The sequence below is a fragment of the Bombyx mori genome, chromosome 17 (assembly GCF_030269925.1).
Source record: "Bombyx mori chromosome 17, ASM3026992v2".
In the NCBI taxonomy this organism is placed as follows: Eukaryota; Metazoa; Arthropoda; class Insecta; order Lepidoptera; family Bombycidae; genus Bombyx; species Bombyx mori.
Window position 1 is genome coordinate 4,231,618 of NC_085123.1, and position 24,903 is coordinate 4,256,520.

General features: G+C 35.8%; 1 protein-coding gene and 1 long non-coding RNA gene across 7 annotated transcripts; one reads left to right on the forward strand and one right to left on the reverse strand.

Moving 5' to 3' along the window:
• Positions 1-90: 90 nt before the first annotated feature.
• On the reverse strand, positions 91-3,104 carry LOC101739107 (uncharacterized). Its single transcript, XR_005245656.2, has 3 exons — positions 2,667-3,104; positions 2,394-2,594; positions 91-451 (listed from the first exon to the last, which is right to left on the reverse strand). It is a non-coding gene; the product is annotated as an uncharacterized LOC101739107 (long non-coding RNA).
• LOC101739809 (protein Gawky) lies at positions 2,472-24,153 on the forward strand. 6 transcript variants are annotated; one of them, XM_038016653.2, is made up of 18 exons: positions 2,487-2,609; positions 3,111-3,309; positions 3,529-3,623; positions 3,765-4,774; positions 4,925-5,032; positions 5,140-5,268; positions 8,231-8,403; positions 8,487-9,053; positions 9,132-9,574; positions 9,663-9,911; positions 10,033-10,189; positions 10,373-10,495; positions 10,768-10,905; positions 11,463-11,620; positions 12,119-12,260; positions 13,950-14,261; positions 14,342-14,461; positions 15,568-24,153. In XM_038016653.2, the coding sequence occupies exons 4-18, from the start codon at positions 3,985-3,987 to the stop codon at positions 15,817-15,819; spliced, it is 3,861 nt and encodes a 1,286-aa protein (XP_037872581.1). In that variant the 5' UTR covers positions 2,487-2,609; positions 3,111-3,309; positions 3,529-3,623; positions 3,765-3,984; the 3' UTR covers positions 15,820-24,153. The 6 variants fall into 6 exon arrangements, with proteins under 6 accessions (XP_037872580.1, XP_037872585.1, XP_037872584.1 ...); XM_062673296.1 differs by having other exon boundaries at positions 4,928-5,032; XM_038016652.2 differs by lacking the exon at positions 3,111-3,309 and having other exon boundaries at positions 2,472-2,609.
• The last annotated feature ends 750 nt before the right edge of the window (positions 24,154-24,903 follow it).

Consider the following 24,903-nt stretch of genomic DNA (forward strand, 5'->3'; position numbering starts at 1 on the left):
AATTAAATTGATTGTGAAGTAAAAATGAATCAAATTAATGAAGTTTGTAATGTAATGAAATGCAACGGACTTAGCCGAGATGGCTTAATATTACATTGTAGGTACCTATTGGATGAAATGAAATGATGAAACCTCATAGCAAAATGGCTGGAATTTACTCAGAGTTCAATAAACATTGTGGAGGAAATGAAGAAGCCACTTCCTACGATTTTATTTCAATTTTCCTAAGCATTTTCCCAAATGCTAAATGTTCATATGCCACCATTAGAACTCGTTGAGAATTTAAGAAACACCATAGATAATAATTGTACACTTAATGCATGTGTAGAAGCATTATGGTACATTATTTATGCACTAACAATGAAAAACATTTCACATGCATTCCCGCCGAAAATTCCACTCCACAGACTACTGAAGATCAGACCAGTACCTAGTTAAATTATAAAGTAATCTTCAATCCTAAAACAAAGGATACAATGTAATTATAGTCAAACGATTTAGATATTCATAGATAGCGTCCCACTTTCAACAGCCCTTGACTAGAAGTTTTTGAAGAAGGTTTTTTATGTTAAAGATACCGTAACCAAACACAAGGGCTAAGTGCATATATTATTCCCAGTGTATACTCATATTACAAAACATACCCGAACCTGTGGACCGAATGGTAAACAGTTGATGCCGCCCTAAACACATCATTACGGATCCTCCCGATCCATTAACAGTGCTTTTAGGTGCCTCAAGCACCAGCCACTATCCTACCCGAACCCATCGCTTGCGACAAAGGGCTCGGCGAGTAAATTAACCCATAGACACATCCTACTAAGTTTCTCGCCGGATCTTCTCAGTGGGTCGCGTTTTCGATCCGGCGGTAGATTCTGCGAAGCACTCCTCTTGCTAGGGCTAGTGTTAGCAACACCCAGTTTTGGCCCCGAGAGCACCCCTACATGCTAGGGTAACGCTGAATAGTCTCTCAAGGTTATTAGCTTAAGTAGGGAAAAAAAAGAAGCGGACTGGGTGAACCGTAATTTTGGGCGTCTCATCTTCCGGTTGCCGTAGTACTGGCCTTGGTTCTTTCAACCCGTACCTGCGCCGCGGAGCCCGGAGGAAACTGACAATGTAGTGCCACCACTGTGGCTGACAAACTTAACTGCACAACAGGAAGACGTTTCACAGTTTGTGGCGCATACCATCAATATGTTTGTACTACGCAGCTGAATATATGTCAGTAGCGCATACCAAATTTCTCGAAAACTCGATAATTGTGTTTGAAAATTGTTACCGCCCGGCGGGTTCGCCAAACGGCGAGACCATGCCTCCAGCACGGAGTCGGCAACGAGGCAGCCGTCGCGATCAGCCGGGGCCCCAACTTCTCGAAATGAAGGGTGGAAGTTGTAAAGACCGTCCAACTCGAGGCAGAGATACCACAACCCGGTCGTCTTAATCTCGCCGCGGACGCCTCCTATCACAGGCCTCCCGAGGTGGTATTCTTCGGGCCCCGTGAAACAGGAGGGCTTGAGAAGTATCGAGTATCACCTCTATAACCAATCTTCGGATCCTGCCGATCATGATGGCCAACCCCGGCGCAGGAAAGCCAGGCTGACTCGCGGACCGAATCTATCGTATTAGAATTCCTTCTAACGCTGTGGAAAAATAACATGAATATCCCTGTTTTGTTCGACCATGCATTTTCCTTTGAATAATGGAAGGTTCAAAAAGTCAAGCACTCCTCAGTGCCTCTCATCGGCTCAAACAATTAATGATTCGCATATTTGACCACATTACCTATGTCTGAAAATATACAAGTTCATGTCTCTCTCATGGACCGAAATAAAGGATACAAGCTAAAGGCTGACCGATCCTATGGACAAAAAAATTAGCTAACAAAAGTATTTCGCTGGTAGAATTTGTTTAGGTACACAATTCTTAGTACTGAAGTTCGATCTATTTCTGTCTTAAGTAATCATACGTTAAGGTGAGAAAGGTAAGGAGTAGGTATGCAAGCCGTTTTATCATTTAATTGAGATTTCGATATGAGATAACGTGTGAACCCGTGTGCTGCTCGTCTAAGTCGAAAAAAAGAACGTCATACATAATATTTTATACATACACCGATTTCTCGTAAATGTACAATTGATTTTCCTAAAATACACTTTTGTTACCATGCCGTTATAAATAGGCTAGCGCTGAAACATAGATGGCACATAACCGTATTGCTGTAATAGGTAAGTAGGTACCTGTCAGTAGGTACATAATTTTACGTATTACTACATTAATGTATCTAAGCTACGTACTACGTAGCCAGTTTATAGATAGTACCTATATCATCTATATATAGACAATTCCATTGTATAATAATATATTATCCTATATTATGTATAGGAAATTGCTATTACCCGACCAAGAACAGAAGATACTAGCAACTCGATATTCTTATTCCAGTACTAGGAGTTACGATACACTTTGAATTATTAGTGTTTCCGAACTCTTCGTGTGAACCCCGTCGACGAAATCATTCCATCCAGCCGTCGAAGCCGTATTCTCGGGGGTTTGGGATTGTGGTTTTTCATAAATCTCGAAAGGAAATGTGCCAATAACTATACAAAACGAAGGTACGTGTATGCTTTTTCTATATTTTGGTAAATATCAGGAATGTCGTAGTTGATTACTTTGAGCATTTATGGTATAGCTTTCCCAGGCATCTTCTGTCCCTTTTTAACAAACGTGTTGTAAGGATGTGTTTTATATTTTCTCTCGTTCACACTAGTAATATAACACCGTTGTGCTCGGTCGTGTCACGTAAGAATCTTTCATATTTTTGCTAATATTGAGGGTTAGATTGAGTAAAATTTTGTAGTTTCGGTTTCTGAATGTGTTCGTGAGTTTGAGTTTTTGTTTTTTTATTAAGAATTTTCGTATATTATTCGAAATAGGTCGTGCTAACTTTCACTCTAGATATAGATAGATATCGTGGAAGATATAGACAGATATAGGTACATACCACTATAGATATCCAACATCGAGTCGTTGAGTCTCAAGGCCGAAATACACAAATACAAGTACAATAAGAAAAGAATATTGAATTTTGTAGAAATGTGAAATTGTGTTTGCAGTATAGTGTAGTTGAATCCCTGTGTTCGTGTTGCGAAACGCAAAAAGATTGTGAACTGCTTGTGAACACGAAATACGAATGGCGTATTGGGAGTTGGGACACGTTCATTTTGTTATTTCCACGGGAAAATTCTCTACATTATAATAATTTCTGTAATTTCCCAAATGATTCCGTCGGATTAACGCTTCAGTTTTATACAAGTAAGCAAATTTATAACGTGTTTATGTCTCTTCTACTATCAACAACCACTAAATAATTTTCCGCAAACCAATGGAGAGTAAAATGTATGCCACGATAACCTCAATTACCAAATAATACTATTTTATATCGTAAATTTTATATTTAGTACTAAATTGAGGGATATTTGGTAGTTTTTTTTTTTGATGCATTTTAAAACTGAATGACGCCGTTCTATTCAGATAACTGAAACGTCACGAGCTGACCAAGCTGCTAAGGATCTGCCGAGCCCGAATTATCTGTGATATACAGCTCAGCCTCTCGTCCGTCCTATAAGGTCAGTTGATTTGACTTTGTTTACTTGGTGTAAAGTATCAAAACCTTTTCTAATAACAAAACAAGCAAAAACAAAAAGAAAATTTCAAATAAGATAACTAAAAGAGACATGTGCTATAGGTATTTTGTTCATTTATTATAGGGCTGGGCCACCTGGGGCTAGGAGGCGAGTCTGCAGCAGCTTCCAGCGGTGATCTCACCTGTCCTCTGTTACAGAGGCACATAAACTGCTACCTGCTTTATTGACTGCATCACTACGAACCATTGTTACTTAGTCTTTAATTGAAACAATATGCAATCTGTGAAAATAAGTATAATGCTAGGTGGATATTGTAGAAAATTCTATTTATAATAATTGTCTGATGTCTAATGTTTCTGTAATATTATGTGTTCCACATTTAATTAAGGATAATTGTTACTCCAATATTAATACTGTTACCGAACCAATGCAATGTAAAGACACCACCTTAATGTTGGTGGTGAACACAAATAAATTTGGTGCTTCTAAGCGAGTCGAAGAAAAGAATGAGAGTCAGCGAGTTAGTGTAAAGATGATAGATAATAATATTTATAATGTAGAGTTTGTTGTTAGTGTCCGACAAAACCAAATGATTGGCGATACGCCTAACTACTGCATTCCTTTAAAGATTAACGCCATAACAGTCCAGGGTATCTCATACAGTGACCCGTATTTCAGTAGCTTTAACTTAAAGTATAAGATGGCGTTTCGAGCGCCAGAGTATATGAACAAGTCTGATTACGCTTTTAAATCCTCAGTTTGTATTATACAACATGAGTCTTGTGAGATGCAACTACTGAATGATAAGTCTGCTCATGATATAATGTGCAAAACGAAAACTCGAATGATCAGTGACACAGAAATGTCTCTGAGAACGCACCATGACAATAATGTATCGAAACTTCATGATGAATTGGCCCTTGTGCCACACGTAAAGACATTTACAAATGGTGATCTCACCTTTGAAGCTATGATAGAATTAGCAAATAACGAGAAGAAAATTATAAATACTATGAAAAGCTCAGATCTGGATAGTTGGGGGAACCCATATCGTCTTAGGCTTTGTGGTGGAGGTGAAAGTTCCCTTAATGCTGGCAGTGGCTGGGGTAGTCCTCCAACAGCCAATAATAATGGTGAGCTTTATATATTTTTTATTATTAATTTATCTAAACAACCAAATAAAATTGAAACACTTTTTTTAATAAAAATATTGGACAGCTGTTCTATTCTGTTGTTAAATAACTTGATGATATAATAAAACTGGATGAATTTTTTATTCCCAGCAGCTGGTAACTGGGGTGGTAGCACCAGTGGTCAAACAAATAACGGAACAAACAATACTCAGCAATGGAATAATACAGCTCAACGTCCGCCTACTTCTCAAGCTGATTGTAAGTCCTCTAATGCCTTTTTATTATGATCAACATTGTTTCTGTTTTTGAATAATGCCAAAATTTTAGTTTATGATTCATTGAAATTTATTTATTGTATTTGACAGTGAACAGCAACAAGGGCAATGGAAACCAATTGCCACCAACCAGTGCTGCATCTGCACAAAATTGGCAAAATTCTCCACCAAACCTGCCGAATTCACAACCTAACAATAATGGAGCACCTGCTAGTAATGGTTAGTATAATTATGTGAGCCATAACTATTTTTTGAGACCTTAATTCTAGGGTCCGCAGACTAAAGCACATAAGTCAAAAAACTCTACTTTACAGGAATTAAAAAAAACTATTTAGAGTCTTATACATTAACAAACTTAATAATGTTTATTTGAATTATATAAGTCTATAACACTAACTTATTATTAAAATTAAATATTTTAAAGTAAATGTGATTATTTAATCTTTAGATGACTTAAGTTATAAGGAACACAATAATAGTATGAGTTAAGTGAAAAAGATCAACAATTAAGATATATATTATAATAATATAAGTCATAAATATAAATAACAACTCAATGTTTAATTAAAATTCTACTTCTTCATCGAGTTCTAAAATATCTGGATCAGTATTTCGTAAAGTTTCCAACGTGGGAAGACTTACGTAAAATTCATGGAAAATATCCGGTATTAAAGGGAGCAGCGAAATTAAATCATTTTTTTTCTCGATGGATATGGGTAATGGCTGTATAGATATTATAGGAATATGATCAGGAATACTGGACCCTCTTCTTTTATAGTTAAAGGTAGAAAAAGGCGAATCTATATTCAGGGTGTCTTTATAAGTGAGAATGCCAAATTCTTGCTCATAGCGTAGCCATCTTTTTTCCAGCCATTTAAACTGCCGCCCATCGGTATCTTTATTTCTTAAAACTAAAGCACTTTTGAGGAGGGATGAAAAGTCATAAAAGTCTGTATTTTTCATTTCAACAACCTTAAACTTTTTGCTGCTAGACCGGATCAACTGTATCCAATCATGTGGATGAAATACCTGTAATTCCGTTTTCTTCTTTTTTTTTTCTATGATGCCATGATCGGTATCTTCTTCTAAATGGCTATGGCCAGGTATCATAAATTTGTGGTCAATTGTTTTGATAGCTCGATGTTTTTGCAATACCCAAGTAAACATACAACTGACATGGGAATTCCTATTTTGCCCACCGCATGTATCCGAGTAAAAAATTATATGTTTCGTATTATCAGATACGGATGTTTCTAAGTGCTTGTAAATACAAGAAGCGATTTGGTTAGCTCCCCGAGCTGCTACCGCCTCGTGCCACATATAGCAAACAGCTTTACCAGTTTTGTTGTCGTGGACAGTTAAATTGAACGTTCATAATTGCCGTTTATAAAAGGCTACAGAAGAACTTAGAGCTGGTGTTGGCAAACACTGCTGTAAATCAAATGTGTACACCTGTAACGTGTCATCATTCTTGCACATTAGCGTGTCAGCTCGTTTCATTTCATAGGCTTGATCAGCTAGCGTTTTGTGGTTATCATGTTGAAGTATGAGATCTATTTTAACAGATTCCTCTTGACATAACTGTATCTGCATCTTAAACTTGTCACAAGTGTAACAAGTATCGACACGCGGTTTTTTAAATGAAAGTCCTAATTTGTGAAATTCCTGACTATAGATTTTGATTGAAGGTGGATTATTCCGATCTTGACAAAATAACTCAAACATCTTTTGCATTGTTAAGTGAGATGGCAAATACTTCTTTGATGTAGACTTTCTCGTATAGTGACTTTCGTATGATGGAAATGACATGATATGTGTCTTAATTTCTAGGCGTTTTTCGTTTGATATCTTATGCTTAGGAATTGTTTTCCCTCGCATGTCATCAGTTTGAGTACCCCCTATGGATGATCTCCTTTTCATAGCAACTGTCTTTATAAAATTGTCACTTTCATCTAACGTTTTCATTAAACATCCTCGGCAGACAGGTTCACGTTTACCATGCACAGTAAAAAAGTATTTATATGTCTTCATTCTAAGCTTTTGCTTTTCAGGTTCAATAGCTCGTATTCTTTGCGTAGATTTATCTTTAATTTCCATTAAAGACGCCATGTATGCAGATCTTTTTGCATATGACCCCATTTGCCAATATTCTGTAAATATGGCATGCCTATCAGTTAGTGGTATACGTTCTTTACATTTCATTCTGCAAACAGGTAGCTCTTTCATAGTGCGATCTGATATACATTTTCCTTTTAATGTTTTGTATGCCTGTCCTAAGTTACGTTTTAATTTTTTTTCTCTTTTTATAGTACGTATACTCTTTTTTGGAGACACATTAAGATTAATTGAAATTTCATCACAAGTACTTGAACTTGATGTGGTTGAAAGTCTCGGTAATTCATAACATGGATCTCGTACAAAATCATCACTAGAGAAGTCAAGTACAGGATGGTATGTTAAACTACTGACTTGACCTGATGATGTCGACGGTATAGGATTGTCTGCCACTAGGTTCTCTGAGTTCAAAATCGACTGTTGATTTACATTTTCTAAAAAAGGACAAGACAATCATCTATTTATAATGATATAATATTGATATAATTACGTAATTTGCAAATCATAATTTTGAAGATATGTGAAAATATACCTTCATTGCTTTCCAGATGAGTGGATAACGCCATTTCAACTAATTTCTTGCATCTTTGAATATTCATCTTAAATAATTAAAATATTTAAGCACTCACACACAACTAACTAACACAACTAACCAACAAACTGTGCACAATCGACAACATTAGTAAATTAAAACCACTTACCGAAGTATTGTTTACGTTATAAATATTTTTAAGTAACCACTTTCTCTAAAGAAATGTTACATTTTGATGTTCTTTATAACATAAGTCAGACTTCTTACGTTAATAACTTTGTACTTATGGTGTTCCTTAGAACATAAGTCCAGTTATGTTTTTTAGTTCGTTTGATTATATTAGGATTTCTTAAGGTTGATACAGAACGCCGCTTGAATACGCCATGAAATACTTGAGTTTGATTTATGTGCTTTAGTCAGATTGTGTGTTGAGCAAAATGTAAACCGATGATGTAATACAAAATAAACTGAAAATTTTGACTTATGTGCTTTAGTCTGCCGACCCTAGAATTAACATATGTTATCTTTGCACAGGTACAAATAATACAACTAATGGAAATAATGGAATTAATAATGCTAATGGGGGTGTGAATGGTTCAGCTGCTGGCAATGGGACCAATGGTAACAACAACAGCACTTCATCAGCCAAAATTGAACAGTTAAATTCAATGAGAGAGGCATTATTTAGTCAAGACGGTTGGGGAGGTGTAAGTATAGAATACAATAAAATAAAAATCACAAATGTCCATTATAAGTATAATAATATAATTCATTTTTTCTGTTTTAATAGCAACATGTTAATCAAGACACTAATTGGGATGTCCCCGGTTCACCTGAACCCGGTGCAAAAGTTGAACCGACAGCAGCAGGAGGACCTCCTGCATGGAAACCCAATGTTAATAATGGTGCTTTCCTTGGAACTGATCTGTGGGAAGCTAATTTGAGAAATGGTGGACAACCACCTCCACAACCCGCTTCTAAGACACCTTGGGGTCATACTCCGACGACTAATATTGGTGGCACCTGGGGAGAAGATGATGATGTTTCTGATTCTGCTAATGTGTGGACTGGGCCTCCACCACCACAACAGTGGCCAGCTGGTCCACCACAACATTCTCAGCAATGGGGCATGCCAAAGAAAGATGATTGGAATGCTTGGGGTGAACCTCATAGAGGAGCAGATCCAAGATTGGATCCACACAGAGGCTCCGACCCTCGGCAGCAGCCCGTGGATCCTCGTCATGATCTGCGTGGTGGTATTTCGGGTAGACTCAACACTGATATGTGGAGCCAGCATCAACATACAGGACCGAGCAAGATGATGCCAGGCAGTGGTGTCAGTCAATGGGGAACACAGGTGAGTGTCGTGAGTGCCGCTGATGTTTTCGTTAAAAAAGTTATCTTCCAAGAGAGTAACCATTTCGACAATTAACAGGGACCAAAGGACTCTATCAAATCGAGTGGATGGGAAGAACCTTCGCCACCAGCGGTGCGGCGCACTGGCAGTGGATTTGATGACGGTACGGCGTTGTGGGCTCAACGAACTGGAATGAGTATGGGTCGTGGAGGCCCACAGGGACCGCCCACCCAGTCTCGGATACCGCCTACGCCCACTAAACCTGATGCGGTGTGGGGCTCTCACTCTCAGCGAAATGGTTCTTGGGAAGAGCCGCACGCTCCGGCGTGGCCCGACCGAGATGGGCCAGCTTGGCCGGATGCATCTGGCCCGGGATTATGGCCCGTGCCCAAACCGAAACCGTCCGGCCCTGCAGGTGGCTGGCCTGACGATATTGGAGAGTGGGGTGGGCCCAAACCACCTCAAGGGTCCCTAGCCAAACAGCTTCCAAAAGAAGTCATTTGGAATAGCAAGCAATTCAGGTCTGTTCTATATACATGTTCACAAGGAAGCTTTGTTCTTCAGTTTTAAAACATAAACATAATTAATTTCATTTTATGTTCAATTTAGATTTCTGGTGGAAATGGGTTTTAAAAAGGAAGAGGCAGAAGTAGCCTTGCGTAGTCGCGACATGAACGCTGAAGAAGCGCTAGAACTGTTAGCAGGCGCACGAGGTGATGGTTGGCGACGCGATGAACATTTTCATCCTGGAGGTGGATTTCAACCTCCTTCCGTTCCCGCGGTATCGCCTGCTGTTGTACAGAAACTGCTCAACCAACCTCCACCGCAGCCAGTGCACCATCAACAATATCCCACCAGGTACATCGGTTGATACTTTTTTACATTCGCAAACATGATTAAAATGTAAATTCTTCATATCTTTAAACTAAAGTCATTATAATGTTGTTCTTCATTTATAATTGTACTTCGTTATTTCTAGTGGTACGGGTAATAGTGGGCAGCCAAGTGCTGCTCAGCTCCGCATGCTAGTCCAACAAATACAAATGGCTGTCTCTGCTGGCTACCTCAATCATCAAATATTGAATCAACCACTGGCGCCTCAAACCCTCGTTTTACTAAACCAACTTCTACAACAGGTGTGTATATAAATATCATCAGTATTATCTGTGGTGAAACAATTTTTAATTTCAAAAAATAATCTGTAATTTTTTTACGTTACCTGTCAAAGCAATGTTGACCTCTATGTGCAGATATGGTACAGATTCGTTTAAACTATACAACTATCTCTCCTTTCAATAAAATAAAAATTCCCTTTACAGATAAAAGTACTTCAGCAGCTTTTACAGCAAAACTCATTGGCTATGGCGAAAGGGCACTCTTCAGTAGCCCTACAATACTCTGTACAAATTACTAAAGCGAAGCAGCAGATAACTGGGCTACAAGTAAGCTTGATCATTGTTGTTAAATTTCTTGTTACATATTTTGTATAAATATAAATTCCATGAACAAAGTTACTTCAATTAGGTAATCAATAGTGTAATCGAATACAAATTTAGTTGTTACTTTACTGAATTACCATATCATGTTTTTAAACATAATCATATTTTCTTAATAGTTCTAACAAGGTTAAATTAATTTAGAATAAATGTTGAAGAGTTATAGTTCCTATGCTTCGTTTTAAAGAAATGACATAACGTAATTTTGTTCTATCTAGAACCAAATAGCAACACAGCAAGCGTTGTACATGAAGCAGCAAAGTGGAGGCGCAGACTTGTTCAAGCAGGGTCATGACCCACTTGGTCCATTACAGAGCAATTTTAATGAAATATCCATCACGAAAGATACACAACCGGTGAGAGTTATATGCTTTTCCAAAAAATATATTTCGGTTTTGGTAACATTGATATTATTTGCATACAAACCTATATAGGATATGATACAGCATCATCATGTGCTAGACATATGGTGATCTCTTTCTATAGTAAGGAGATAATCATTATGAACTGAGTATTTTTCTTTATTTCATCTAAAGTTTTATTAGATTTAGTAGTGATCCCAACATTTAAACTCATATATAGTATGACCATATTTTTACTGGTGGCAGGACCTCTTGTGAGTCCGCACGGGTAGGTACCACTGCCCCGCCTATTTCTGCCGTGAAGCAGTAATGCGTTTCGGCTTGAAGGGTGGGGCAGCCGTTGTAACTAAACTTGAGAACTTAGAACTTCTATCTTGAGGTGGGTGGCGCATTTATGTTGTAGATGTCTATGGGCTTCAGTAACCACATAACAACAGGTGGGCTGTGAGCTCGTCCACCCATCTAAGCAATAAAAAAAAAAGTATACATATTTAGAATGGTATAAAAAAAGTATTAAATTATACATTATAATATAAAAATTATGTTTTTAGTCTTTTGGTGGAAGTGGAAATCAGCAGTCTCGCCTAACTCAGTGGAAGTTGCCTTCTCTTGACAAGGAAGGTGAAGGCTCGGAATTTAGCCGTGCCCCCGGTACTGCCAAGTCTGCTACAAGTCCTCAACTTAACCAGCTAGGATTGCAGCCTGATTCGTAAGAATTACTTGTTAAACAAATCTAATTTTCGTTAATGTGACATATAGATGTTCAGAAAAACCTTTTATCATATAAAACTTTTAAAACTTTTTAGTTTAAAAAAAGCTTTTTCTTAAACTGTATCACTTACCTGTCTGTCATTCAGTGAATTGAAGTGAACAGAAGATAAAAGACTTAATTTCGTTTTTGGTAATTTAATAAGAAAATAACATTTAAAGCCCTTATCTAATCTCTTTTTAAATCAATATTTTAAACAGTACTGTAGCAGTATAGTAATGAATGAGAGAGACATGTGATTCAGTCTAAGAATCTTTTTTTTAAAACTAGAGTTTTGAAGATTTGAAAGGAAAAGGTTTTTTTTACATAGATTATTGCTATCCAATTTGTAAAGGGAACATAAGGTGGAAATGTTGCAAATGCAAAAAAAAAAACATTTAAAGTTATTAATAATAAGTTTTGATTTGGCATTAATATCTAAATACCGATTATGTTTAGGACATGGGGAGTAGGTCGTGGCTCTGAGGGCTGGGGCGACACTACTTCTGATGTGGCCGACGGAAAAGATTGGCCCACCCATACGTCCCACCAGCCTGTCTTTGATCTTGTACCTGAGTTTGAACCTGGAAAACCTTGGAAGGTGATATGCTTTTATTTTCTCTACTGTAACTTACTAACTTACTAACTGTAGACTAAAAGGCTGCTGCAATGCTGCTTATTGTTAAGACATTTTAATTTAAGCTTCAATTTGCTGACTCATGTCATATTTATGAAGGCCCATATCCCCTAAAGTGTGTCTTTCCGCATGTGCCATCTTATCTGAAAAACTCCATGTACAGTACGACCGACGTAACTTGGCGAGTCTGAATATAGCCGCAGGTCAACTTTCGCGCATGTACACTCGTAAAAAAAAGTGTTATTAGCATTCATTTTTTTAAATCAAAATACGATTTAAAATGTCCCTAATTATACAGGTACCAAGTACAAATAAAATGAATATCAAAACACTATGAGACAGAAAGCTATAAAAATAACGTAATAAATTAAAGAGAGATAATAAAAGAATAATAAATTATGACAGAAATCTGTAAAAATAACGTAATTAAATTAATTCGAAAGTCAGCCCGAACACTGCCTTCAGTTGCGATCCGCTGTACTGTGCGTTGCGATACACCAGTTGCGTTAGCAACTCTAAATAAAACTGTCAACATCTTTTAAGCCTTCTTCTTTTTCTTTTAAAAAATAATAATCAATAATTATGTTTGTCGGCCGACGATTTAAAACACTATTATGCTTTGGTTTAACGAATAGTATAAATGCCAAGGGACACTCAATACTAAAACAAATTTAAACACAAACAATCTTAAAACTAAACAAAAAACTGAGCACTAAACAAAAACAGTATAATAATAATAAATCAATGAAAACTTTTGTAGCCGCCCGTACTCAAGACAGAGATAGCGACACGAACACGACACTAATGCTAGCGTGTGAGTGAGACACATTACCGCGTACCGAGAATTACCGAATTTATACGATGTCAAGAAAAGGGATGTCCAATATGCGTGTTTGAGGATGTTGTTTAATCGATTTTTTTTCAAATTGATTAAAATTTATATAAAAATATATATTTATATTCCATTTTATAGGAGGTTTAAAATATTTACGAACAGTCCCTATTGTAGTAGTTGTTGATAAGTGATATTCCACTAAATCATGTCTTTCAACCAAGAAAATAAAGTGTTATTAGTTTTTTTTTTTATTAAAGATGAAGTCTCATTTACTAAAGACAACATTCAATATGTTTGTAAATCTATTTCATTCATTATCTCATATAAACAAAAATCAATAAATTCCAAACCGATAAAAATCGATTGCGATATTTGATTGAATAAAGGGACGATTGTGTTTACATAGAGTCAATCCCTAGCCTAGACCTCCGCCCCGCGCACGTTGCTCATACCACCATTTGGTTCCTAAAAACGTTTGTGCGCAGCCTTCTGCGCGAAGTTCGGACTCGCCAAGTTACGTCGGTCGTATTGTAATATTGTATAGTCAAATCATGTAAATGAAATTAATGCCGCATATATTCACAATTAGTATTGAATTTGGATAAATCAAATGATGGGATAAAACATGTTTTTTACTGCATTATATATTCTATGAAAATTAAATAACATTCGATTACGAATGTTATTAATATATTAATATACACATGCATTTGTTGACATGAACATTGTGGAGTCCAGTAACACCTCAACAGTACTTGGTACTTATTTGCTTGTTTCTTGTTTTATTATAAATTTTTAAAATTTGAGTTTTCTACTAGGGTAATCAGATGAAGAGCGTCGAAGAAGACCCTGCGATGACACCCGGTTCAGTCGTCCGATCACCATTGTCGCTGACTGCCATCAAGGATACCGACATGCTAGGAGGCAAGAGTTCCCCGCCCGGCGCTGAGCGCAGCCTCTCCTCGTCTACGTGGAGCTACGCGCCGAGCGCTGCCGCCGGCAAGGACGCGTGGGCCGGCAAGCCTCGCGCCGCACCGCCCGGTCTGAACAAGCCGTGGCCCCAGCCGCGCCATCCGATCCCGTCTTGGCAGGCTTCCACTTGGCTCCTTCTCAAGAACCTCACAGCTCAGGTCTTATTTCTATCCATCTATCCTCTGCTGACTTGGAAGTTACAAAATGATGATTTTGCTAACAATAATATCTTTAACAGATTGATGGTTCCACACTCAAGACCCTGTGCGTGCAGCATGGACCTCTTCTGAACTTTCACTTGTACTTAAACCAGGGGTTGGCTTTAGCTCGCTATTCCACTCGCGAAGAAGCTGCCAAGGTAAGCAGACGTGTCAATATATCATCTGTAATATATTTTAATATTTATTTATTTATTATTAACATAGAAGTAGAAACACAATCATAATTTGCATCTGTGTGTGAACTAGGTCATAAAACCTGTATCTCGAGCAGCAGTGCTCCTCATACAAAGAATACAACAGCTTTACTTCAAATACACAAAAATAGACAAAATGAAACTGAAGTTCATGGATTGCATGAAAGTGACAATATGTGAGCTTAAAAATATAACAATTAACAAAAAATATAAAAATGAATGTATTAATGTACCCTCTGTATGTAATGAGTCTGAGCATGAGTGAGTGTAATAGGGGTAGTTTTCCAATTACAGCGCATAATGCGACTCAATGGCACACAATGCCAAATTATGCTGAAGCTTAATTGGAACGTGAAATAGTTTCCAAATGCATCAGCAGAGTGCGCTAAGTTCAATGTTAAAAAAAATATTCATGGAGTTAGCAACCTCATTAATATATAAGTAATGTGGTGAACAATAATAATTGGTTGGAAACTATTTACGATTATTTTAAGTAATTTGGATTTTGATTATTTCATTAATATTTTTTTAGGTTTTGAATTTTTTTTTTAAATTAAGAAAATTATATACTTTTTAATTGAATCATCCATACTTATATTTCTTTTTTTAGCACAGTTTGAATTAACTTTGATTATTTCCAAAAAACTACGACAAAACGAAAGCCTTACAAATTTTTTCAACAATAAATAATATTACTAACGATAATATAAACAAAATTTCGATCAATGCCAACTTAAAGGAAAAACACTTGTCAATTTTCTGTCACTGAGTCGGTATCGATTGCGAGTATCACGCGAGAGCAGTACTTTTGAGAGTGCTTGATTGTGCGAAGCGTTGCTGTGGTTGGAACATTCAACGTTGAGCATTATGCCGCATAATGCGCTCTTGTGCTGTAATTGGAAAACAGGGAATGTGTGTGTGGGGGTAGTCAAAAACATTAAAAGTTATTTAACAAAAATTCAGTGTTCTCATAGTTAAAATGTGTGTACTTTTATTATGTGTATTGGATTTTTTGACTAACGATAAAAATATCTTTGGTGTTTGTACAGGCTCAGATGGCACTGAACAATTGCGTGTTGTCTAACACGACGATATTCGCGGAGTCTCCCGCGGAGTCGGAGGTGCAGCTGATCCTGCAGCACCTGGGTTCGGGCGGCGGCGGTGCCTGGCGCGGCGGCGGTCAGACCAAGGAATGGGCAGGGTACAACTCGCTGTGGCCCGACCAGCACGACCAGCGGGCGACGCCCTCCAGCCTCAACTCGTTCCTGCCGCCGGACCTGCTCGGCGGAGAGTCCATCTAAATCGAGTCGGCTTGGTTCCTCGGATAGAGTTAAGACTCTCGTTTGCGGAGGTGAGTCAGCGCCTCCGTTTCCTCATATTTATTTTGTTGCGCTCGAGGGCTGTTGCTGTTTTGTCCGTCGGGCGATCGCGTTCCGAGATTTGTTCGTGTTCGTTTTTTTTTTTTAATTTTTAGTATTCGTTTTTTTTTTTTTTTTAATTTATATACGTCGTGTTTTAAACTGTTTAATTTTAGTTTTGAATCCTCACCGTGGGCGTCGAGCTTTCGTTTTCCATTAGTGATATTTACGCAGCAATAAAAACGCAAGTGCATTTCACAGATTAACAAAGATGTATAATTAGTTTGTAATTTTTATAAAATTAACGAAATTCATATATATACATATATATATACTATAATAATATTAAATAATATAAAATAATGAGATTGTGTATATGTGTTGTAAGCGCACGGTCACGGACACGAGTACGCGCGGGGATTCCCGCGTCCCAGTAATCCTGTGATGTAAAATATCTTGCCTAACGTAAGGATAATGTATTTTGTTGGACCAGCGTCGAGTCGCCGGCGGTCGGCCTTCGTCGATGCTAAAATTTCCCCAAATTTTTTCCAGTATTTGTGATTCAAGTGCCACTTTATGTTTAATATTATCTATATTAAACGATTATCTAGAATATACGATTAATGTAAGGATAACCTGATATATTTAAATTGAAAATTGTTTTATCATTTTATAATATTACACACGTTTGTGAGAGACGCGTTAAAAAAAAAGTACTATGAACGACCGTAATTAAAAATATTACACTTTTGTGTATAGATAATAGTAAAGTTCTAACTTAAATTTAGCCATATCAATGTCTATTTAATATAAAAAAAAAGATTTGTGGTATTTTCTATAGGCTCAATTTGAACGTTATTCAAAGTGACATATGCTTTAGATATTCTGTTAATGATATACTTGTAGTAGTCGTAACTCGGTCGGTATTACATCATCGTAGCATTAAGCGTTAAATATAAGTCTTAACTTAGGTTTCAAGTAAGCATACTGCTGATTATATAGAAAGGCAACGATCGCACCCTGTACATTTAAATATCCATAAAGTTTATTTACAATTATTTTTTTATTTACTATTTAATTTATTGTTGGTGTGCCACAGAGATACTCTGCCAAATACGTTGTGTAAGAACGAGTCTGCGTTCATCTCGATCGGGCGCGTGTTCGCCTTCCATTGCGGCGTGGGATTAGGCGCGACCGCGGCACTGTACTCTATATATAACTCTAGTGTGATGTGTTCATTTAGAGAAAGTAATTAGAGTTTTCATTATGTAGCTGTTAAGTACATACCGAAGCCGGATGTTTCGCGTTTTTCTTCGTTATTTGCGTGTTTTTCGTTGCTTTATCGACTCTTTAACATCGTCATTTCGAACGCGGAGCTAATATAATTATCGGATAGTACAAAACGAAACGAGTGCTTTCGATTGTCTAATGAGATGATGTTATTTTTTTATTACGATGCCGCCTCATGGCACGCGCGGGCTCGCCTCAGGGGCCATAGTCGAGATCGACACGACGTTTTATCTGTTAGGTGCCAAAGAGTGAGTATCAAAGATGAATATGTCCGGATTGTTTGCATTTTTTTTTTTTTGAACTTTTGTGAAGATTCTTCCAAATTATATAAATAACGGGTTAATGATCTGATGTTCCTATGACATTCGTTACTTTTGCAATAGTTGTTTGACAAATGACTCGAACGTCGATATAATAAGTATTGTTGAGAAGCTCAATGATTTTACCTGAGAATTATTTCATAACGAATAAAATAAAACGTATCGTTTTAAACTGTAACCGCTCTGTCCCCACGGCGCCGATGTCGGCGGGCGTGTCATATTCAGTCGTTTGTTGGTGCAAATTCGAATTTTACAGCAATAAATTAAAATATAATAAATTAATTTTATATAAAAAAAAAATTTTTCAAAGTTTTAATGTTAGTCGTGCTGATCATACGGAGAGTGTAATGATCGAGCGCCCTATAGGAATTACATTGTCCATAGTGTTGTAAAACGAAAGAAGTATATAATATAATTAATGCCTTGAAAATTGTAGTCAGTAAAACTTATCAGTACTTAATAATTATAATAGATGTGCAGTAATTATGTGGGCGGTTTTTGCGACCGCGAAAGGCAAGGTTGTGAATGTGGCGCCGAAATGACGAGTCGCGCTGCTCTGAATCTCTACGCGGTTCTTCGGCCGCGACATATTCCCAGCACACAATTATTGCGCCATGTGCAATTTAGTCTGTGTTATTATTACGTTGTTGTATAATAATAATAATAATAATAATATTATTAATAATAATAATAGTAATTGTATCTTCAATATTTATGTATATTGTGGAATAATAATATTCGATAAAATATTTTAAAAAAAAATACGCTTCACGCTTTTCAATTTTAACTCTTTTTTTTTTCATCTTGACCTTTCTGTTATATAGGATAAATCTACGTACCTAAAAGTAATTATTATAGTAATTATCGTAGAGTTTATAATAAATGTAAGAAAGAAAAAAAAAACAAAAAAAAACAAAAAAAAATAAAAAAAATATTGAAAAGTAAATAAATAAACGAAAAGCAATTAAAAGTAACCAATGATTGTGCCTCAATGAACTGTGGTACGTTACCGTAAAATGGCAGATATGTATTATTGATTTGTTTGATGAATGTTATCGTAATGAAATTGTGCGTTGGACTTTCCCTCGTGACTAGATGTTAGGACAATATAAGGCTGCGTGCACCCCACGCCTTGTGTAATCATAAAATGAGCTTAGCTACGTTTTAATTTTATTGTAGTTGTTATGTGTCGTCGAATCAACATTTTTTTATATATACAACAAAAATACCTATTTATTTAAATATTTTTATATATTTTATGTCAAGCTTTTCATGAATTTTTCAACGGATTAACATGTATATGTATATGTGTATATATATATATTATATTCTGTGTACGCTTCTCGTATGAAAAGTTTTAAAATCCATAGTTATTTATCCTGCAATCTTTCAAATATATTTTCTCAAATACTTGAATGCCAAAGTGGTTGTCTAAATTCCATTTAAACGACCAGCCGACTTGAGGCGTGGATCTCCAACATCACAATAATATATTGTTCGTACAAATGGTAGCCATTTTTATTTTTTTTATTGTTTTGTAATTAATAAATAAATAATAAAAAAAAACAGCCGCTAGTTCTCTCCAAGCTGCTCCGGTTTTATAGCTCAACTATTATAATACATATTTATGAAATTTAGTTTGCTCATAAATTATTATTGTTGTTATTTATAATGTTTTTTTTTTTAATTATTTTTTAAAATTGTCTCTTCCTTTAATCGGAGTGAAAATCGAAACGATTTGTTTTCGTAAAATGTCTCAATTTAGATGTTAAATGTTTTAAGAGAGAGAAAGAGAGAGAGAGAGAGAGAGTTCGCTTTGAGTACAGTTTTTAGTTTGGAGCTTTTACCGCCTAATTTATTAGTATTTTGTATTATTGTATCTCTTTTATTATAAATCTTTTTATTATCTCTGGATTATGTTAGCGTTGTCGTGCCATTAGTTTGTTAGAGCCCGGCCAAGATTGGAAGTTAAAAATATTGGTTTAATCAAATATATTAAGCGACAATAGGCTTACGTTTATAAAGAAAGGATCGCTACTTGTCTCTTGGGCATATTCAGGTATTAGGGACCAAAACGGGGAATATAAATTATATGTATGTATTTTTTTCTAAATAAAAATATTTAATTTTATTGCAAGTAATTTTGACAGTTTATATATATGTATATAGTATGCACTAAAAGACATTATTTTTTCAATTGTTTACAATGAAAACAGTGTCGCTTTGAACTGACAAAACTTAAAATACGGCATTAATATAGTTAATTATATAAACGATATTCAGGGCCTTTTTTAATTTGATAAAAAAGAGAAAAAAAAACGATTAATATTTAAAAGTTAAAGTATTGCTTGTTATCTTTATTTATATATATATAAATAAAAAAGCTTGTACGTTACGAACGTTGACTTTTTGATACAATAGAAAGCGCATTAGGTTTTTAATATATTATCTACAATCTAGTCTTCCTTATTTACGAAGGGGTCGCATCGGTGGAGGCGTGCTTCCTATACTGGGCGCTCGTCGGCTGGCGGGGCAATCATACCTCTAGTCTTGTTATGTGGTGCGTTAACTCAATACCAAATATATTAAACGAAGGCTTTGACCTAGTGTAGAGGGTAACTGTAGATTCGACCGGGGGCAGCTTGGATCCAATCGCGTTCACGACCAAACGATTCGGTAGTATTATTGTAATGCATTTAATATTCTCTTTTTTTTTTTTTGTCATAGTCACTCGAGCATGTCATTTTTTTTTTTTAATTAATTAATTAATTGAGCTAATGCCTAAAAAAAAAGATTGGATTATCAGAGTTTATTTAGGATGTTTCATAGTTTACATTTTAGTGTTAAAACAAATTTACCTTAATTATTGTAGTAAATGGATTTTTGTATTATCGGTATATTATATTATTATATAGCTGTAAGGATAAAGGGTGTTCTTGATAAACACAAACAACTGAACTTTAAATACAAAAAATAAATAAAAATAAAAATAAATAATAATGTACTGAGTGACTTTACGTGTAAACAGAGGGCCATTGATAAAAAAGAATGTTGTTTAAGCTAAATTCTCTATATTACGATTAATTAAATGTGATCGTTGAGAATATTTTTATCCGCTATATAATTATAGTTATAATAGTTGTATAAGTGTTCGGTTATCTTTTGTTTAGGGTGGGACCACGCGAGCTCTGGGGCTCGCCGTGTCCCCGATCACTTGTCCCTTCCATTGGAACACTCCCCTTCTGAACATGTAATGATTCAGTATGTTGCTTTAGATCGGTTGTTGTGGCCAGTGTACGTTGTCAAGGCCAAAACCCCACCAGCGGTTAAACGAAGCAGTGGCCTATAGATTGCTGCTCGCTAAACAAAAGCACTGCTCCCCCTAGTCTCTCGCATTAGAATGTCGCACGCACGACTGTATCGAGCATAATTTAACGATCATATCCTATCAATCTAGTTTTATTCGTATTATTCTTTCATTAGATCTCTGTTGTACCTGTGTCGAATTGTTATGTTCAATTTGTACCGTATGAGTAGTATTGACTCGCGTTTCGAGAACACCGCGCTCTCCGCACACACAAACAAACAAACACACACACACACACACACATATATACGTAATTGCGTAGTTCGATCGACCAATTCTTAATGTTCGACGATGATAAACTCGACTAAACTCCTCGTTCTGACGATATTTTTGTATGTTTGGCGTCGAAAATCAAATACTCTGTGGTCTTAAAACTTAGTCACTTTTGTACCTTGATCGTACTTGAATAAACTGATATCCTATTGTAAGAGAGGAATGACGAATCCAATTCTGATATATACTTAATTTAAATTTTGACAGACTGATATCTGTGATTAAGAAGATATATTTAATATTATCCAGTGAGTCGGATGAAAATATTTATTTTGTTAGGTGTTACCTACCGCCGACGGCGCACACCCGCTCATGCGACGAGACATAAATGATATAACGCGTAATCGCTTTGTTTAGTTTGAGTTTTTTTTTTAATTCCTTTAACGAGGCATCGAGTCTGAGTACATTATGATGGTCGTCACACGAATGAGTCGTCTACCGTTGTCGGTTGATATATTGTACAAAACGAACAAAAGTCTTTAGTAATAATTTAAAAAAAACCCACCATATTCAGAAGTTAGACATCCTTCCCGTCGAGTCCAAACTTTGAATGTATTCGTGTTTACATGACATCGTAAGAGTCCGCGCCCGGACAGACTGATCTAAGGAAATTATCGAGTACCACCGATGTCATCTGAACTATGTTTCCCTTAACGATTGATCTATGAACGTTGCATATCGATTACATTTCTTATTCGAATTATTTTGTTGTATTCATATCCGTGATTTCAAAATTGCGATTTAATTTAAACGGTAATGTTTCTATGTTAACATAATAATAATAATAATAATGGACACAAATCGTTGTACGCCCGTGTAGACCGCCGATCCGTAATTGAACAATTGGTGTAATTATTTTCGTAATAAACTTAAAAGAAAATAAATTCGGTACCACCTTTATTATTTTAAAGTACAATTCTAGTTAATAAAGAATGTTTCAGCGACGTATTAAATCGTTAAATTATATCGGAATAAATCTTAATAATGTTAATTTTAATAAGGTAGCGTTAGGCTTAAGGGCTGTCTCGTCTCGCATTACACCAATTAAATAATTATTCTCCTCAACAATATATCTATATTCATATTGGAACACTAAACTTTATAGAGAACTTACTAAATTATTGCATAATTATAAATATCAATAGGATAATAATTAAAGATTTTTCTGTGCAAATCTCTGTGATGGGAAAATTAATTCTAAAGATCTAGTATTAACTGAAGATGAAACGTGGGTCGTACTGTGAACTGTCTGCACGCTAGAGGCATGCACGTACCTACAGAATACTCAGAAATATCTCGAACGTCCGTCGTCACAGCGAGACGCACATTTCATGTTAAGGCCTCGGTTTCATCGCGACTTTAAAAGTTGAACTTTTCAGTCTTTTTCGCGCAAAGGGTTGTGTATTATTTTTTACGTAGTACAAAATGTGTTCGCAATTTGATTGCTGATGTAGTGTTCCTTGTGTTCTTAATCAATTATATTTGTTGAGTATTTATTTGAAACTTTGTATTCTGAAAACTATTGTGTATTTTTATTAATTAATAGTCATGAGGCATGCGCAATAATAATAAAATAAAAAGAAAAAAAAAATAATTCGACGTAGTAAGATGTAAACGGCTGCCTTAATAGTGATATGTATTTGTATCAATATGTACACCATCCTCTACGTATTTTCCGTCGCCGATTCAATGTTTGGATCGTTTTTGTTCCGTCACGTACCAAATAATAGCGTAGCGTAGCCCCGCTACGTGTCTGCACACGGCCCTCGCTGGTGTCCACGGTCACCCGCGCTGGGGAGCAGTGAGGGGACGCGCAACGGGTCTGTGCTCTCCTTATTACCTCAGTCTAAACCTCATCTAGAATCTTCTAACGCTGTTCGTCCCCCGCCCAGTACTTATCGCACGCACTGCACTGTTATTTGGTACACAGTTTCTTTTAAGTTATTTATAAGGCGTTTATCGTGAATTTTTATCTTTATATCATATAGTCGATATATTTTATTGTTATTTTTCTGATACTAATAAACTTAAAAGCAATGTATATTACAAAAACAAAGCAGGAGAACAATAATTATTATGTAAGTGTAACAGTTAGTGAATTTAAGTGTGCTATTTTCCATTCCAGAACTCAACGATATCAATGTTCTTGTAATAAACTTATGTTCGGGTTTTAAAAAGATGTTATTAATGTATAATTAAAACTAAACCTTATGTGATTGAAATGCAATGTTTAGAAGTATTTTTATTCTTTATTTTTTACCATTAATTAATAATAGTTAGTAGAGATCTATTTGAGAGTGTAATGTATCAATTATTTGTAAAGTTGGCTGTAACTAATTAGAGGTTACAATAATAATTAGACATATTTTAATATAAACATTTTGAGCAAATTTTATGTAGATGACAAATAGTTGTTTTGATGTTTATGTGAAGTGTTGTATCTTATAGAATGATATCGTTAGCGCAATGTGTACGCACACAGTGTTGGGCCCTTCGGCTCCACACTCCCTGCACACCACTGCTAGACTAATTCACTTATTGTGTAAGGATAATAAACCTTTATAGTATATAGGAAAATAAATAAATGTTTAACGAAAAGTCCCTATATAATTGAACTGACGACAGAAACGCATGTTATATTTGTGGCCTCTTTATGTATAAGATCTAAGTTACATGTTAAAGAAAGAAGAAAATATATATAATTTTTGCTATGCACAGAAATGATACTCAATTAATTGCCAAAAAGTTATATGTATATTCATAGTTCAACAATATTTCTTTTGGGCATATTTACTTTGAATTTATGCAAAACTTAGATTATGGTAAGTAGGTTGTAGATTATATGTAGATTGGATGCATATATTATTATAAAATATATCTATATATTTAAAGTAAGCTGAATTTCAGAAGTATCAATTCTTGTATTGTTCGTAAGTTTAGATAATAAATGGGTTTAGCCATACTTCGGCTGGTTTGATATGTATGTTATCTGATTAATTGTAAAAAATAAAAAAAAATCAATAAAAATATGTGCGTTTTATTTATCTCCAGTAGTTTTGAACCCCATTCACAATGCCACATAAAAAAATCGAATTCAAGTCGTGGTTTAAAGGATAAGATGCCCGATGCATTCGTATCAAGCGATGCAACGGTGTTTGAATTCTACAGGTTGCTACTAATTTTTGTAATGAAATAATAACTTCATGCAATAAAAATTAAACCCGCAAAATTCTAACGTGCATCTTTTGAGTCCACACGGATAGGTACGACCACCGATTTCTGCCGTGTAGCATTAATGCAGTTCGGTTTGAAGGATGGGGCAGTCGTCCTGTAAAAGCAGACCTTAGAAATCTTGTTTCAAGGTGAATGGCGGCATTTACGTTGTCATTTATGTCTACGAGCCACTAAACGTCAGGAGGGCTGTGAACTCGTCCACCCATCGATAATAAATAAAAAAGTTACGGCTTAACGCAAAACGCGTCAGGAAAATTTTTCCGCATCTTACACAATGAAGTAGGAAACCTATGGAAATGAAATGTCAACCAAAATTTCGTGCCACTGTGACGTCATCTGGCCACAAAACATGGCGGCTTTAGTGCTGTACAAAAGATTTCAATGTTATCAGGTTTTATCGATAAACGTTCTTGGCTCATTTTATTTTAAATATTGTTGAGTATTATTTATTTGTAGAATTTATACTTTAATGGGAAGTAAGTAGGTATATTGTTATATACAAATATGATATGATTTAGATGGGTGAAATCTAAGACAAGTTCG